This window comes from Macaca mulatta, chromosome 1, assembly GCF_049350105.2.
Source record: "Macaca mulatta isolate MMU2019108-1 chromosome 1, T2T-MMU8v2.0, whole genome shotgun sequence".
Taxonomy (NCBI): Eukaryota; Metazoa; Chordata; class Mammalia; order Primates; family Cercopithecidae; genus Macaca; species Macaca mulatta.
Window position 1 is genome coordinate 147,717,959 of NC_133406.1, and position 17,313 is coordinate 147,735,271.

The 17,313-nt window shown below is 36.8% G+C and overlaps 1 protein-coding gene across 7 annotated transcripts in view; it reads left to right on the top strand.

Annotated features, from left to right (window-relative positions):
• EVI5 (ecotropic viral integration site 5) overlaps positions 1-17,313 on the top strand; it is a 277,111-nt gene that overhangs the window by 186,072 nt on the left and 73,726 nt on the right. For all 7 annotated transcript variants that reach the window (XM_015144879.3, XM_077953006.1, XM_077953009.1 and 4 more), the window contains 2 exons: positions 5,941-6,087; positions 8,243-8,338. In XM_015144879.3, the coding sequence (XP_015000365.1) occupies positions 5,941-6,087; positions 8,243-8,338 (243 nt within the window). The remainder of the gene's footprint in view (positions 1-5,940; positions 6,088-8,242; positions 8,339-17,313) is intronic.

A 17,313-nucleotide genomic window follows, 5' to 3' on the forward strand; every position in this document is an offset into this window, starting at 1 on the left:
CTGGTACCAATATCTGTATTAGTCAGGGTTCTCTGGAGGGACAGAACTAATAGGGTATATACAGGAATAATATATATATATAAAAAACATATGTAATATGTTATATAATGTTATATAATATGTATGTTATATATAAATGCACATATATATAACTCCTATATATATACATATACATATATATGTATATAGGAGTTTATTAAGTATTAACTTACACGATGGCAAGATCCCACAATAGGCCATCTGCAAGATGGGGAGCAAGAAAAGCCAGTCTGAGTTCCAAAACTGAAGAACTTGAAGTCTGATGGTGGAGGGCAGGAAGCATCCAGCATGGGACAAAGATGTAGGCTGGGAGGCTGGGCCAGTCTCTCCTTTTCACATTTTTCTGCCTGCTTTATATTGGCTGGCAGCTGATTAGATTGTGCCCACCAGATTAAGGGTGGATCTGCCTTTCCCATCCCACTGACTCAAATGTTAATCTCTTTTGGCAGCACCCTCACAGATACACACGGGATCAATACTTTGTATCCTTCGATCCAATCAAGTTGACACTCAGTATTAACCATCACAGATATTTTTAACATCTGTGTCATATGTAATGCTGGTTCTGTTGATTGCTTTGTCTCTTGGGAGTGCTTTGTTTTTCCTTGCCTTTTGCTATGCTTTGTAATTTTTTTTTTTTTTTTTTTTTTGAGACGGAGTCTTGCTCTGTCGCCCAGGCTGGAGTGCAGTGGCTGGATCTCAGCTCACTGCAAGCTCCGCCTCCCGGGTTTAGGCCATTCTCCTGCCTCAGCCTCCCAAGTAGCTGGGACTACAGGCGCCTGCCACCTCGCCTGGCTAGTTTTTTATATTTTTTAGTAGAGACGAGGTTTCACCATGTTAGCCAGGATGGTCTCGATCTCCTGACCTCATGATCCGCCCGTCTTGGCTGCCCAAAGTGCTGGGATTACAGGCTTGAGCCACCGCGCCCGGCCCAGCTTTGTAATTTTTTTGTTGAAGGCTGGATAGCTTATGGACTAAGTCAAATAGTTTTTCTGCCTGGAAATGTGCACATTTTTCCTTCTGCTAGGCCTTTAATGTGGGAGATTGCAGTTAATATAGTCCAGAGATGGGCTGACTTTGAGGTTTGTTGTTTCTGTGGTTATCGTCAGTGCACCACAGGCTTCAAATTCCCTTAGCAGTACCTTATTTTTCCCTTAGCAATACCTTATTTTTAGAGTAGGAGCTGGTTTGCCAGAGGGATTTTGTGTCTTTAGGTCTTCCCTTTGCATAACACTTTAAAAGGGTCTGTCTTCAGCAGTATTCCATTTGTTACTTATTACAGAAGAGTTGGAGGGGCAACAGTGTTTTCTATTGTTCTGATGAAGTCTCAGTCTTAGACAGGCACAGTGGCTAATGCCTATAATCCCCAGGACTTTGGGAGGCCCAGGCAGGAGGATCAGTTGAGGCCAGGAGCTTGAGACCAGCCTGGGCAACATAGTGAGACCTTGTCTCATATAAAAATTTTTAAAAATCAACCAGGCGTGGTAGTATGTGCCTGTAGTCCCAGCTACTTGAGAGGCTGAGGTGGGAGGATCGCTTGAGCCCAGGAGTTTGAGGCTGTAGTGAACTATAACACCACTGCAGTCCAGCCTAAGCCACTCCAGCCTAAACCACAAAGCAAGATCCTGTTTCTAAATTAAAAAAAAGAAATGGCCGGGCATGGTGGCTCACACCTGTAACCCCAGCACTTTGGGAGGCTGAGGTGGGTGGATCACCTGAGGTCAGGAGTTCGAGGCCAGCATGGTGAAACCCCATCTCTACTAAAAATACAAAAATTAGCCAGACGTGGTGGCGTACACCTGTAATCCCAGCTACTTGGGAGGCTGAGACAGGAGAATCACTTGAATCTGGGAGGCAGAGGTTGCAGTGAGCCAAGGTCGCACCATTGCACTCCAGCCTGGGCAACAAGAGTGAAACTCTGTGAAAAAAATAAATAAATAAAGTAAAAAATAAATAAATTCAGTCTTAGGCTTCATTATGTCCTTTGATCTGGTGCATTTGGTCTTTAGTGCTCCTGCCTACCCCTAGATGTAGTCCTAGGCACAAAACGCAGTTCTGCCCTTCCCTAAGATGCAGTGGCTTTCACCAGTGCCCCAAAGACAATAGTTGGCCCTGATCCACACAGATTAAAGCATATATTCCCTAGAGGAGACAGGCAAAGTTTAGCACCTTCCCATAGTGACTGCTGTTCCCCTTCCTGAGTCCTGTATCATGAAGGTTTTTTTCTCAAGACTCTCACCAGTCTTTTTTGTGTGTACCTGTTGGAGTACCTGAAGAAAAGTGTGCAAGAGTTTATGAACTTAGGCTCTAAGTCTGCTGCCTCCTGAGCCTCCACACTGTCTAGCCAGCCAATACTTAGCTTCCACCAGTTTGATATTTATTCTAGCTGTATCATTCTTAGCTTGTGGCTGCATCTGCTCTGCCCCAGATGAGAAAGTGCTTAAATCCCATTGCATCTCTCCTGGGAGGCTCTGGGGTTGAACTTAGAGTTTGGCTGGCTTTTTTTCTTTTCCTTTTTTTTTTTTTTTTTTTTTTTGAGATGGAGTGGAATGATCTCGGCTCGCTGCAACTTCCGCCTCCCAGGTTCAAGCAATTCTTCTGCCTCAGCCTCCTGAGTAGCTGGGACTACAGGCGCCCACCACCACGTCTGACTAATTTTTTTTTTTTTTTTTTTTTTTGTATTTTTAGTAGAGACAGGGTTTCACCGTGTTAGCCAGGATGGTTTCGATCTCCTGACCTTGTGATCTGCCTGCCTCAGCCTCCCAAAGTGCTGGGATTACAGGTGTGAGCCACTGTGCCCGGCCCACTTTCTTAAAGTAAATTTACTTTTTTCTTGTGTGATAGTTTAGCTCAGTATACTACTATAGGGTGAAGTTTCTTTTTTAAGCATTATGAATTTTTGCTGTTGAAATATCTGCTAGACATTTCATTACCCTTCCTTTATAGGTCTCAGCTTTTCCCTTGATTTGCCTCTTTAGCATTCTAAGTTTTGTTACAGTGTATCTTGGTAGGGATTTATTTGTTTTTATCCTGGTTGGAACTAATCGTGTTTCCTAAAGTGTAGATTTATATCTTTTGTTTCTTAAATTGTAAAAAATTCTCAGCTATTACCATCTCTTAAACCATCGTATCTCACCTTTTTTTTACTATTTATCCTGCAACCCCTATTAGGTTTGGACCTATTTTGGACCTTATTCTCTTTTCTGTGTCTAATGACCTCTTCTGGGACACTAATTATTTTTTCAGTACAGCTAATCTCCAGTCTAACCCATTCATTGAATTCAGTGGCTGTATTTATAGAAATTTTCTTTGGTTATTTTTCTGATTTGCTTAATGTTTTTTTGATAGTGACTTGTTCTTTGCTTATGTTTTGGCATCTTCCTTTTATGTCATTAATATTGTAATTTTAAACATAACCTATGTTATATAAAGTCCTATAATTTTTTATCTTTAGAGTTCTTAAAATATTTTTTTTTCTGCTGTCTCTCACTCATGGTCAATAATTGGGTTTCATGTGTATTATTTATCAACCATAATGTGGAATTATGGTCTTGTGTTCAAGGATGCAGGGAGGGGTTTTATCTGTGGAAATTTATTTGCAGCTTATGTCAAAGATGTGTCCCTCTGAAGTGTAGTTATTTGTTTTGATGGTAGCAGGTAAGACAGTAAAAAGAGGCTGTGATACATTTTGAATACAGTGCTAAGAAGTTTACTTAATTTTGTAGACAGACTTATTTGTTGATTCAAAATGAGAAAGAGGCCAGGTGCAGTGACTCCTGCTGTGATTGCAGGATTTTGGGAGACCAAGATGGGAGGATCACTTGAGTTCAGGAGTTCAAGGCTGGCCTGAGCAACATAGCAAGACCTCATCTCTACTAAAAATTAAAAAAATTATCTGGGCGTGGCAGCACATGCCTGTGGTCCCAGCTATTCAGGAGGCCGAGGTGGGAGGATAGCTTGAGCCTGGAAGATTGAAGCTACAAGTGAGCTATGATTGTGCCTCTGTTCTCTAGCCTGGGCAACACAGCAAGCTCCTGTGAGATGATATCTTAAAAAAAAAGAATGAGAAAGACTACAGTATGTGTTACAGGAAGATAAGTAAAAGTAAAGATAAAGAAAGTTTTAAGTGGTTGAACATTTTGGAGTTTACATCTGTTAGATGACCTACATTTTTTCATTAAAACTAGAGGCAGGGTCTTTTTCATAGGGTGAGGTAAAGTAGGTATAATAATGGCAACAACTGAACATTTATTAAGTATCTAAAATTTCCTGGGTGCAGTGGCTCACGCCTGTAATCTCCCAGCAGTTTGGGAGGCTGAGGCAGGTGGATTACTTGAGGTTAGGAGTTCAAGATCTGCCTGGCCAACATGGTGAAATCCTGTCTCTGCTAAAATACAAAAATTAGCCGGGCATAGTGGTGGATGCCTGTAATCCCAGCTACTTGGGAGGCTGAGGCAGGAGAATCACTTGAACCCAGGAGGTGGAGGTTGCAGTGAGCAAAGGTCATGCCACTGCACTCTTGCCTGGGCAGCAAAGTGAGACTCTTGTCTCAAAAAAATGAAATGAAATGACATGACATGACATGACATGATTGTATGAGACTGCTTTCATAAACTTTTCTCTCATAATCTCATCTTCACAACGTAGCCTCAAAAGGCAAGTAATACTATCTCTACTGAAATTTGGTAGGATTAAATAACTTGGCCAAGGTTTAAGAACTGTTAAAGGAGAAGTTAGATTTTTACTTCTTTCTGCTATGAAAGTCCCTACTGTTTCTTTCAGGCCTCTGATAGAGTAATTTAGGATTGAGAGAATTCAGGCTGGGTCATACCTGAGTGTGAAAACTATCTCATGTTAGTTCAAGGTCTATATGTTTTTTTAAGCACATTCTGTAATTATAATACAATAAACAGCTAGGATTTATTGCTACATATTAGGCCCTGTTACACGTATTATCTCATTTAATTCTGAAGACACCAAAATGAGGAATAGAAAGTATTTTATGTGCATTTTTCAAATAAGGAAATAGAGACTCAGAGATATTAGCTTGTTTGCTTAATGACCAAATATTAAAACCAGAATTCAAAATCTGTGCTTCATCAAAAGAGACTGTGCTAGACATTGAGAGCATGTAGAAATACACATAGGCCATATTGTGTGACATCAGGTTTACAGCCCAATAAATAGTGATGGTACCTTTTTTTTTCCTTTCCTTTTTTTTTTTCTTTTTGAGACAGAGTCTTGTTGTTACCCAGGCTGGAGTGCAGCTGCGTGATCTCAGCTCACTGCAACCTCCACTTCCTGGGTTCAAGTGATTCTTGTGCCTTAGCCTCCCAAGTAACTGGGATTACAGACATGTACCACCACGCCCAACTAATTTTTGTATTTTTAGTAGAGACAGGTTTCACCATTTTGGCCAGGCTGGTCCTAAACTCCTGGCCACAAGTGATTTGCCCACCTTGGTCTTGAATGCTGGGATTAGAGGCATGAGCCACTGTGCTAGGCATGATGGTACCTTTTGACTGGTTGTGCTTTCTTTCCAGAACTGGAAAGAGGAATTAAACTCACCATTCCTCTATCTATCCACTTTGTACTCCCATTGCCAGTCTTAGGAATGCCTTCAAGTTGTATATAAGCATTTTTATAGTTTACAGCTATTTTTTGTATAAATGGTATATTGAGCTATAATGAGAATTTCTAATATTGACAGTATGCATTCCTTTGGATGACTTGATTTTAAAGGCAGTTTTATCGTATTTTTTAAAGTTGATTTGTTGAATAACACTGACCTAATAACTAGTAACATTTTTAATAGTGTTGTGGTATAAAATGGATAGGTAATTTTTTTTAATTTTTAGGTCTTGTAACTATAGTCTGAGTATTTATATTTCTGATTATTAGAACCAGATCAATAGTAACCATCTTCGAAGAGCAGAACAAGAGGTGGTTAGCCTACAGGAGAAAGTGCAGTATCTTTCTGCACAGAACAAAGGACTCCTTACTCAGTTAAGTGAAGCAAAGCGCAAACAAGCAGAGATTGAATGCAAGGTAAATATGTCAATTAACTGATTTTGTTTTTTGTCAATATAATAATGCCTTTTTTGTGTTTGTCTTATTGTGATTAGATTATCTTAAAAACAAAACAAAAAAGCGTGTCCTATTTTCTACTTTTCCTGAACTTGTTTTGGTAGTTGCTGTCAGACCAGGTTAGCTCATCTTGCTTCTGGGGTGGATTTCAGTCAAGAAACATTTTCAGTCACTTCCTTGGTTAATTTAATTTCCTGGATTGGCATTTACTAGTATCTCTTTACAGTTTTTCTTTTGACTGGTAACCCTTTAAAACCGGAGCTTTTAATGGTTTGATCAAAAAAGGTGGGTCATTTAGAGAGCTTAGGGCTCCTCTGCTTTGATTGTTATCTTATTAGTGGGCAGTTAACATTGATACATGTTTTCTGGATAGATTAGAGAGCAAGAGAAATGTGTATGTACCAGTGTGTTGGCAAAAATGGGTATATTACCCATTATTATTTTAATCAGTTATATACTTTTACTTTTTTGTGAGGTGTTTGGATTCAAAAAGCATCAAAAGGATTTGAATGCAAGTACATTCTTTCCTGAAATGAATTTACAGTATAGCTGTGGTGAGAGAGTGGGGAAAGGCACGGAGATAGAAGGAGAGGAGGGAGGGTTTGCTCTGTGTGTGTGTGTGTGTGTGCGTGAAATAACTATAAAGAAATGACTGTAGACTCGGCATTAGAATGGATTACTAAAGGCAAGTTATGGGATTTTAAAAAAATAAACTAGGCATCCACCTTTCCATGATGAGATAGCAGGAATGATACCCTTTAAAGATTCCAGCCTTATTATATAAGAAATAAGACTTTTGATGGCACATATAAAGCTGTAATTCCATCAACTTATTCTGGTGTCATTAAAAACCAAGAGTGAAGCTTGAATGGTTTATCAGTGTCACTGAAATCCAGAGATGAAATTACATCCTTATAAATATGCATGGCTGTTACAATGTATACTGACAGAAATCTGTAGGCAGTACTGAAATTCATACTAAAGCAGTCACTTTTGAAGGATATGACTAAACTAATTTATAAATAAAATAATATTAAATGAGGTTGTATCAATCTGATTTGTCATACCAATATCTGATTGAGTTTTTATGATGCTAAATTATCTGTGTTGACATCTTGTCGATAACTAAATTTAATCTTTTATTTATTATTGATGTTAGTTTTCCGTAAACATATTTTGATAACGGTGTTACTAGATTTAATATTGCTCCTCAAATGCCCTAGTACCTGTTGAGAAAAGTAAAGTGTTCTTTGGAAATAAATCTTTAAGGAACTTACTGTTGAAAATAATAATTTTCTTTGAACTTGTCTAAGTAATGGGCTCAGATTTAGAATATTAGAGGATTTTATGAACTAATAAGGGATTTTATTTAATTTTTAATTGTTCATTAATACCTCTGTGAAGTATGTTACAGATGCAGACTCTGATATCTCCCCGGTGTTTAAGCTGTGTGTTAATTTATTCAATCTTTCATAATGCCTTTGCAGATTTTGAGAATGACCAATGTATTGTTACCCTAGCACCTAGTACATTCTGATTAAATGTGTATATTTTGCCCTGTTATGTTGGAATGATTCAGGAACAAAGTTAATTTTTCAAGAATGCCAGTCCTTGAATTATATAAATCTGATTCATTTTTGTTTAGTATTATAAGATTATAGCTTATGATTAACTTATAATTATTAAAGCTTTTTTATTTTTTGTGTAAAATGTGTGGATATTATTTATAATATTAATGTTATTTTCCCTCTCAACTTAATTTGAATGTTCTCCCTTAAAGTTGAGATATTACAAGCCTATGAACTCCAGTTTCAAAATGCAGAACACTCTAAAACCCTAGAGTTTTTTCATAAATTTCACACAAATTCCTTAGTAGGCGAAACTTAAAATTTGAATTGATATATGGCCATTTATAATTGTTATTTATTCCACTTGATGTGAACATTTGTGTCTCACTGCTTCATTGTATGCAGTGAGCATATTGTTTCACTATGGATGCTGCCTTAGACCCTGCTAGATAATACTAATGTATGGTTTATGCCTCCTATTACTTTTCTAAAATCTGAATTCCAAACACACCTGGTTTATTTTGTTTTGGTTTGGTTTACCACACTAGAATAAGGAAGAAGTGATGGCTGTGAGGCTCCGGGAAGCAGATAGCATAGCTGCTGTGGCTGAACTACGACAACACATTGCTGAGCTTGAAATCCAGGTATCATATGAAAATAATAAAGTACATGTAAAAATATGGTTTCTTCTATCCTCTTTGTCTGAACAGTAACTTAGTCTTTATCTTCATGACTGTGATTCTTTTTTCAATAATCATTCATTTCCAACTTTATTTTTTTATGGTGGTAAAATAGACATAACACTTACTGTTTTAAAGTATACAGTTCTGTGGCATTAAGTGTACTTGACATTGTTGTGCAGCCATCACCACCATCCATTTCCAGAACTTTTTCATCCTCCCTAACTGAACTTCTTTGCCCGTTAAATACTAACTTCCCATTCCCCCAGCAACTGGCAACCACCAGCAACTGGAAACCACCATTCTACTTTGTCTCTATGAATTTGACCACTCTGGTTACCTCATGTAAGTGGAATCATACAATACAGTCATATGCTGCATAAGGACATTTCAGTGAGACAACATATATGATGATGGTCCCACAGGATGATAATGAAGCTGAAAAATTCCTGTTTTCTAGTGACTATAGTCATCATTATGTTATAGTGCAACACATTACTCGTGTGTTTGTGATGAGGCTGGTATAAACAAACCCACTGCACTGCCACTCTTATAAAAGTATAGTACATACAGTTGTGTATAGCACCTAATACTTGATAATAAATGACTATGTTACTGGTTCGTATGTTTACTATACTATTTGTTGTTTTGCTATACTATTATTGCTATTTTACAGTCTACTTCTACTTATACAAAAAAACAGTTAACTCTAAGACAGTCTCAGATCCTTCAGGAGGTTTTCCAGAAGGCATTGTTTTCATAGGAGATGACAGCTTCATGCGTGTTACTGTCCCTGAAGACCTTCCAGTGGGACAAGATGTGGAGGTTGAAGATAGTGATATTGGTGGTGCTGACCCTGTGTAGGCCTAAGCTAATATGTGTGTTTGTATCTTAGTTTTTAACACAAATGTTTTAATTTTTTTTTTTTTTTTTTAGTTTTTGTTTTTTTTGAGACAGGATCTCACTCTGTTGCCCAGGCCAGAGTTTAGTGGCACAGTCATAGCTCACTGCATACTCCAACTCCTGGTTCAAGCAGTCCTCATCAGCTTCCCCAGTACCTGGGACTACAGGCACACATGACCACGCCCAGCTTATTTTTTTATTTATTTAGTAGCAATGAGGTCTCACTTTGTTGGCCAGGCTGGTTTCGAACTCCTGGGCTTAAGTGATCCGCCCACCTCTGCCTCCCACAGTGCTTGGATTACAAGCATGAGCCACCGCGCCCAGCCTTAATTTTTTTTTAACTTAAAAAAATTTTTTGTTCATCAGGCACAATGGCTTATGCCTGTAATCCCAGCACTTTGGGAGACTGAGGGGGGCAGATCACTTGAGCCCAAGAGTTTGAAACCAACCTGGCCAACAAAGTGAGACTCTGTCTCTACAAAAAATACAAAATAAAATTAGGTGGACCTGGTGGTGCACTATAGTCCCAGTCCTAGCTACTCAGGAGGCTGAGGTGGGTGGGTTGCCTGAGCCTGGAAGGTCAAGGCTGTAGTAAGCCATGATCACACCACTGTGCTCCAGCCTGGGCCACAGAGTAAGACCCTGTTTCAAAAAATATATTTACTAAAAATAAAAATTAAAAATAGAAAAAAGCTTACAGAATAAATATATAAAAAAGAAAATATTTTATACACCTGTACAATATGTTTGCTAAGCTAAATGTTATGAGAGTCAAAAAGTTTAAAAAACTGAATTTATAAAGTTATAGTAAGTGATAGTTAATTTATTATTGAAAGAAAAACCATTTTTTATAATTTAGTGTAGCCTAACTATACAATGTTTATAAAGTTTACAGTAGTGTCATGTCCTAGGCCTTCACATTCACTCACCACTTACTTACTAACTCAACTAAAGCAACTTCCAGTCCTGCAAACTTCATTCTTGGTAAGTGCTCTATACGGGTATACCATTTTTTATCTTTTATAACATACTTTTCCTGTGCCTTTTCTGTGTTTAGATACGCAAATACTGACCATTGTGTTATAGTTGCCTACAGTGCCCAGTGCAGTAACATGCTGTGCAGGTTTGTAGCCTAGGAGCAATAGGCTATTCCATGTAGCCTAGGTTTGCAGGAAGCTATACCATGTAGGTTTGTGTAAGTGCACTCCATGGTGTTTGCATGATGAAATTGCCTAACGATGCATTTCTCAGAACACATCCCCATTGTTAAGAGGTGTGTGACTGTATTTGTCCTTTTGTGACTGGCTTATTTCACTTAATGTTCTCAGTGTTCATCCATGTTATAGTGTATGTACAAATTTTCTTCATTTTTAAAGCTGAATAATATTCCATTGTATGTATATACACGTTTTTTGTCTATTCATTCGTTGATGACATTTAGGGTGCTTCCATGTTTCAGCTATTGTGAATAATGCTGCTATGAACACAGGTGTACAAATTTCTGTTCAGGTCCCTGCTTTTACTTCTTTTGAGTACATAGAAGTGGAATTGCTGGATCATATAGTAATTGTTTAATTTTTTAAGAAATTGCCACACCATTTTCCACAGAATCTATACGATTTTACATTTCTACCAGCAATGCATGAGGATTTCATTGTTTTCCACATTCTCACCAACACTTGTTAATTTTCTGTTGTTGTTTTTGTAATTACCATCCTAATGGGTGTGAAGTGGTATCTCATTGTGGTTTTGATTTGCATTTCCCTGATGATTTGCTGTGTTGGGCATACTTTCATGGGCTTATTTCGCATTTATGTATCTTCTTTGGATAAATGGCTATTCAGGTCCTTTGCTTAATTGAACCAGGTTGTTTGTTGTTTTTGTTGTTGAGTTATAGGAGTTATTTATATATTCTCAATATCCCTTTCTTATCAGATATATGGTTTGCAAATATTTTCTCCCATTACGTTTGTTGCCTTTTCTCTGTTGATAGTGTTTTTATCACAAAAGTTTTTAATTGTGCTGAATCAACTTACCTGGGGTTTTTTTTTTTTTTTTTTTTTTTGGTGGTGTTGACTGTGCTCCAGGTCCATTTTTTAGTGAAAATTCATCATATTTTGATATTATAAAACTATCTTCAAAAGAAAATTCAAAGCTTTAAAAATAAATATGTTTTTACAGGGCACAGTAGCTCACACCTGTAATCCCAGTGCTTTGAGAGGCCAAGGTCAGGGGATTGCTGGAGGTCAGGAGTTCAAGACCAGCCTGGGCGATAGAGTAAGACCCTGTCTCTACAAAATAATTTTAAAAAATTAGCTGGGGGCATGATAGTACACTCCTATAGCCCTTGCTACTTGGAAGGCTAAGGTGGAACGATCCCTTGAGGCCAGAAGTAGGAGTTCCACATTACAGTGAGCTGTGATCAAACCACTGCACTCCAGTCTTGAGTGACAGAGTGAGACCTTGTCTCTAAAATAAATTTTTTTAATAAAAGTAAATGTGTTTTGTCACTTCTTATGCCTTACTTCTTCTTGTATAATATGATAAAAGTGTTAAGTTTTCCCTGTGGATGAAATATTATGTTTAAAGTCTGTCTTTCAAAGTTTTTAATTATATTGTACTCCAAGTCACAATAGTCTTTGCTGCAACATCTAGAATTTTCTTCCCACCTGAAATTTCCTTTTGTCCTTAAATTTCAATTTAAAATGTAGTTGATTTCCAAACTTACATATTATATTATAGCCTCATCTTTTAATCTGGATCAAAGGTAACCACAACACATTATGATTTGTATGTTTATAAAAAGGTATCCTTTATGTTCTGCTGGTAGTAATCCCCATAAAGTGCACATATTCAGGAAAACCTCAAATATGAACTAACTGCATAATATATTTGTAATTAGTTTGTTTCAATCATGCTATCATATGTGATTTTAGCATTAGTCTGTACTTTTCTAACATCAAGAAAATCCTAAGAATTTACCACATTTCTATACATCTTAGTCACAGAATAGTAAGATTTAAATAACTCTTTTTGTTGATTCTGAAATAGTTATTAAAATGAAGAACCTGGCATGCAGGATTTTTGTTTAAAATGAAATATGATATGCGTTACATTATTTTTGAAAAATAGAAAATTCATGGAATTTTTTTTTTTAACGTCTTCCAATCCTTTACCCCTATCCCTGCATCTAGCCCCTGGTAACCACCATTCTACTCTGTACTTTTGAGTTCAGCTTTTTGTATCCCACATGTGAGATCACGCAGTGTTTGTCTTTCTGAGCCTAGCTTATTTCACTTAATGTTCTCCACGCTCATTCATGTTGTTGTGAATGACAGAATTTCCTTCCTTTTTAAGACTGAATAATATTCCATTGTGTGTATGTGCACCACTTTTTCTTTATTCATTCATCCACTGATTGACATTTAGGTTGGTTGCATGTGTTGGCTATTGTGAATAATGCAGTGAACATGGGAGTGCAAATATCGTTTCAACATACTGATTTCATTTCCTTTGGATATATACCCAGTAGTAGAATTGTTAGATCATATCATCTGTTTTTAATTTTTTGAGGATTTAGATTTCTACTCACAGTGTGTAAGAGTTCCCTTTCCACCACATCCTCTCTAGCACTTGCTATCTTTCATCTTTTTGATAATGGCCATTCTAACAGGTATGAGGTGATAGAATTGTTACTGTTATTACAGTAGGGGTATATTATCATCAGCTGGCTCTTGATAAAGTGATCACTGGAATCCTAATTGCCAAATTTGTTGCTATTTTTTCAGTATTTGCCTGCTCGTGCTTATTGCATTTGTTGTTGACCATTTCATCCTCCTCGCATTCTCACCTCCCCTAACTTTGCTACCACCACTTACTTTTGACTCTCTTCTTTCTTGTTAAACTGTTGTTTACAGTCATCTTTATCAGTTGTGGATGTGTGTATTCCTCTGAAATCCAAGGTTTTGGCTTTTACAAACTATACCCGAATGAAGGGTCTCACTTACGTGGCTTCAGGAGCCGTCTTTACCAGGGTTCCCCAACCCCCAGGCCACAGACAGGTATCAGTCCATGGCCTGTTAGGAACTGGGCTGCACAGCAGGAGGTGAGCGGGCAACCAGCAGCATACTGCCTGAGCTCCGCCTCCTGTCAGATCAGTGGTGTCATTAGATTGTCACAGGAGCACAAATCCTATTGTGAACTGCACATGCCAGGGATCTCGGTTGCACTCTCCTTATGAGAGAATCTAATGCCTGATGATCTGAGGTGGAAGAGTTTCATCCTGAAACCATTCTCCTACCTCTCTATGGAAAAATTATCTTCCACGAAATCTGTCCCTAGTACCAAAAAGGTTGGGGACCACTAATCGTTGCAACAGTGAATCATAATTTATCTCTAGCCCTAGCCTGTTTCCCCTTACCAATAATTTTCTAAATGGTTTAATAATTTAAAAATTATGAAACATGATGTACAGAAAAGTTAATAAAACAAAGTTACATTATATGTGTAAAAATATTATACGTAAAACTTCTAACCAAGGTTAAGACAGACAAAATTGCCTGTACTCAAGAAGTCTATCCAATCACACCCTGTTCCCTATCCTGGACTTTTATGACAATCACTCTTTTGCCTTTCCTTATAATTGTGTCATCTTTCTATACATTTCTGACCTATACAGTTAGTTTTCCCAGCTTCTCAGTTTTGCAGAGTCATATGGAATATTTTATGTCTTCTTGTTCAACATTATTTTTGTAAAAATCATTTTGTTGTTGTACATATTTCATTTTTTAAAATATATCACAATGTATTCATTTTACTATTAGAAGATGTTTGGGAATTTCCAGGTTGGGAATGTTACAAATAATATGGTGATTATGAACACTCTTATTGTGCGTAAGTTTCTCTAGCGTGTATACCAAAGTGTGAAATTGCCGCATTGTACAGCTTGCAAATCTTCAACTTTATTTTCCAAATTGCTTGTGGTAGTTTAAACTCCCAACAGCTGCATGTTGAAGTTCTTGTTATTCCACACCCTTCCAATACTTGGTGGTGTCACATGATTTAATTTTTGCCAATCTGGTGATATTTCACTGTGTTTTTCGTTTTCATTTTCTTGATTACTAAGGATGTTGGCCATTTTGGATTTCCGTTTTTGTAAAGTGCCTGTTAATGTCTTTTGTTTATATTTTTCTATTCGGTTGTCTTTTTCTTATGGATATGGAGTTATTTATATATTGATGTTATATGTTGCAAATAGCTACTACCACTCTGTAACTTGTCCTGTTGTTATTTTTCCTTTATTGTGTCTTTTGATGAGTAGACCAGTAGTTTTAATGGGCACTGAACCATTCTACGTGGAAGCAGTACAGAAACTTTGAATTTAACATGTTTAAAATCAGATGTGTTCCAAAATGTTTTCCTTATTGTATATTTCAAGTCTTTATTAAAGGATCATCTCTTACAAAAATCAGCCAGGCGTGGTGGCAGACACCTATAATCCCAGCTACCTGGGAGGCTGAGACAGGAGAATCCCTTGAACCCAGGAGGCAGAGGTTGTGGTGAGCTGAGATCATGCCACAGCACCCCAGCCGGGGTGACAGAATGAGACTCCATCTCAAAAAAACAAACAAATAAAAACCCCCAAAAAGGAAACAAAATAAAAGATCATCTCTTATCAAATATTTCAACCTACTGGTAATCTCACTTACTCTTTCTTACCCTCTAGCGTATGTACCAAGGGTGTATATGTAAGGTATGCAAATTTTCAGTTTTAGCAGCTAACATTATTTCACAAAGTGCTTGTGCTAGTTTTTCTTTCCCATCAACCTGTTAGCTATTGTAGATTAGCCTTCAGATAATTCTCAATAAGAGTTCGTACAGGTTAAAGTGTATCGCCCAACTCTTCAATCTTTCAAAATAGAAAAGTCTTAAGTAAGTAAAAAACTAAATAAAAGGTAATTTGAGTCATTTTTCAAACTTTTTTGAGTCTTTAATAACATTTCTCTTCTCCCTACCACTCCATTAGTTCATCTGCTTATCCTTTACCTGAACCTTTGTTGTAACCCCCTCCCAGTTTCCTTTTCTCCAGCTTCAGCTCTTCTATAAATTACAAAAGCTGTCTCTCTAAAACATAGAAATTTCATTGACTGCTTTTTAAATACCAAATCATATCAAAACTCCTTAGCATCCTTTTTATTATTGCCCAAACTGAATTTCTAGCTTCATCTCTCCCTATCCTCATCCCCCACACTTACATGCTGTATTCTACCCACTGTAAATTATCCTATTCCTGCACCTATCACATTCTTTCAAAATTCTGTGCCATTCTGCATGTTGCTGTGTCTTCCTAAATTGCTGTATTTTTCTGAACTTCCTACTCCTGTACTTTTGAAGTATTTCTGTTTCTCTTTCAGGTCTTACGACTGAGTGCTTTTTGGCTTTCTGTTAATTTGCTTAGTAAATGAGTTTTCAGTAGATGTCTTAAACAGGCTTCAATATTTAATTATATGTATATATCTATATAGATACAGATGTATAGAGGTATATTTTTAATGCAGATTAAGATTCATAAATAGATCTTTCATTAAAACCTGAAACTTTTTTCAGTTATCAAAGTAATATATTTTAGGTTATTTCTTAGTCATGGAAATATATTAGATCATTTTCAAGTTCCACTAGGGGGAGAACTCAACTTAGTCTAAGATTTATGTACTTCATATCTCTTCAGATTAAGTCTTCCAATTACTGGTACTCTCTTGTGAGTAAAATTTTTTTGCACAAATTGAATTCTCTCAAACTCTTCTTTTAATAAATTATATTATTATTTAATCTGTTATTCATATAATTAAAGCCTGCTTTTTACTGTAGCTATGAAAATTATACTTTTGTAAACATCTTATTTCGATGAGAAAATACATTAGATGAAGAAATACTCATTTTTATAAATACTATAACATTGTAATATATAGATACTTATATATAGATTATAGTATATCTATATATATACTATGTAGTATATAGATATAGGTAGACTTAAATTTATTAAATTTATTTTCAAAGATTATTCAGTCTACTTAGAATTTTTAGGTCTAATTTAAGATTTACCATCTACTGCCATGTTGTTATTCTGACATATCTACATCTTTAATCTAATTATATTGTTTATAATAATGCCTCCTCCACCACCCTGTCTTTGTTGGAGCTGTTTTGTATTTGTGTCTTACAGTGAACTTAACCATTTTTAAGTGTAGCAGCTTTCAAATTTTAGACATTTTCCTAGAACTGTTTTTAGAAGTTACTGTTACCTAGTTTTCTTCTCTAAATGAATGACAATTACTTATTGGTGGGTTTTTTGCTATAAAATTATTACACTGTTCTGTAATGCTCAGTTGGGAACAGAGTATACAACCTGTAAAATTAAGGAGTTGAACTCTAAGGTTCTATCACATACAAAACAATATTATACCTTGTATAGCATTTAAATATTTTTGACAATTCTGAGTTACCATGAATTTTAATTATTATATACTCATCTCACTCTATTAATACCTCTATGACTTTCTTTCTTTCTTTCTTTCTTTCTTTTTTGAGACAGAGTCTCACTCTGTTGCCCAGGCTGGAGTGCAGTGGCACGATCTCGGCTCACTACAAGCTCCGCCTCCCGGGTTCACGCCATTCTCCTGCCTCAACCTCCTGAGTAGCTGGGACTACAGGCGCCTGCCAACACGCCTGGCTAATTTTTTGTATTTTTTTTTTAGTAGAGACAGGGTTTCACCGTGTTAGCCAGGATGGTCTCAATCTCCTGACCTCGTGATCCGCCTGCCTTAGCCAAAGTGCTGGGATTACAGGCGAGAGCCACCGTGCCCGGCCACCTTGTGACTTTCACTTTGGCCAAATTTTTACCTTAAATAACTTCCTATTCTAGTTACTAGACTTTTATGTTGCTTTATTTTTTCTTCATAACAATTATTACTTTTTTCATAAATTATACATATTTTTATTTTTTATTTTTATTTTAGATGTGGGGGTACATGTGA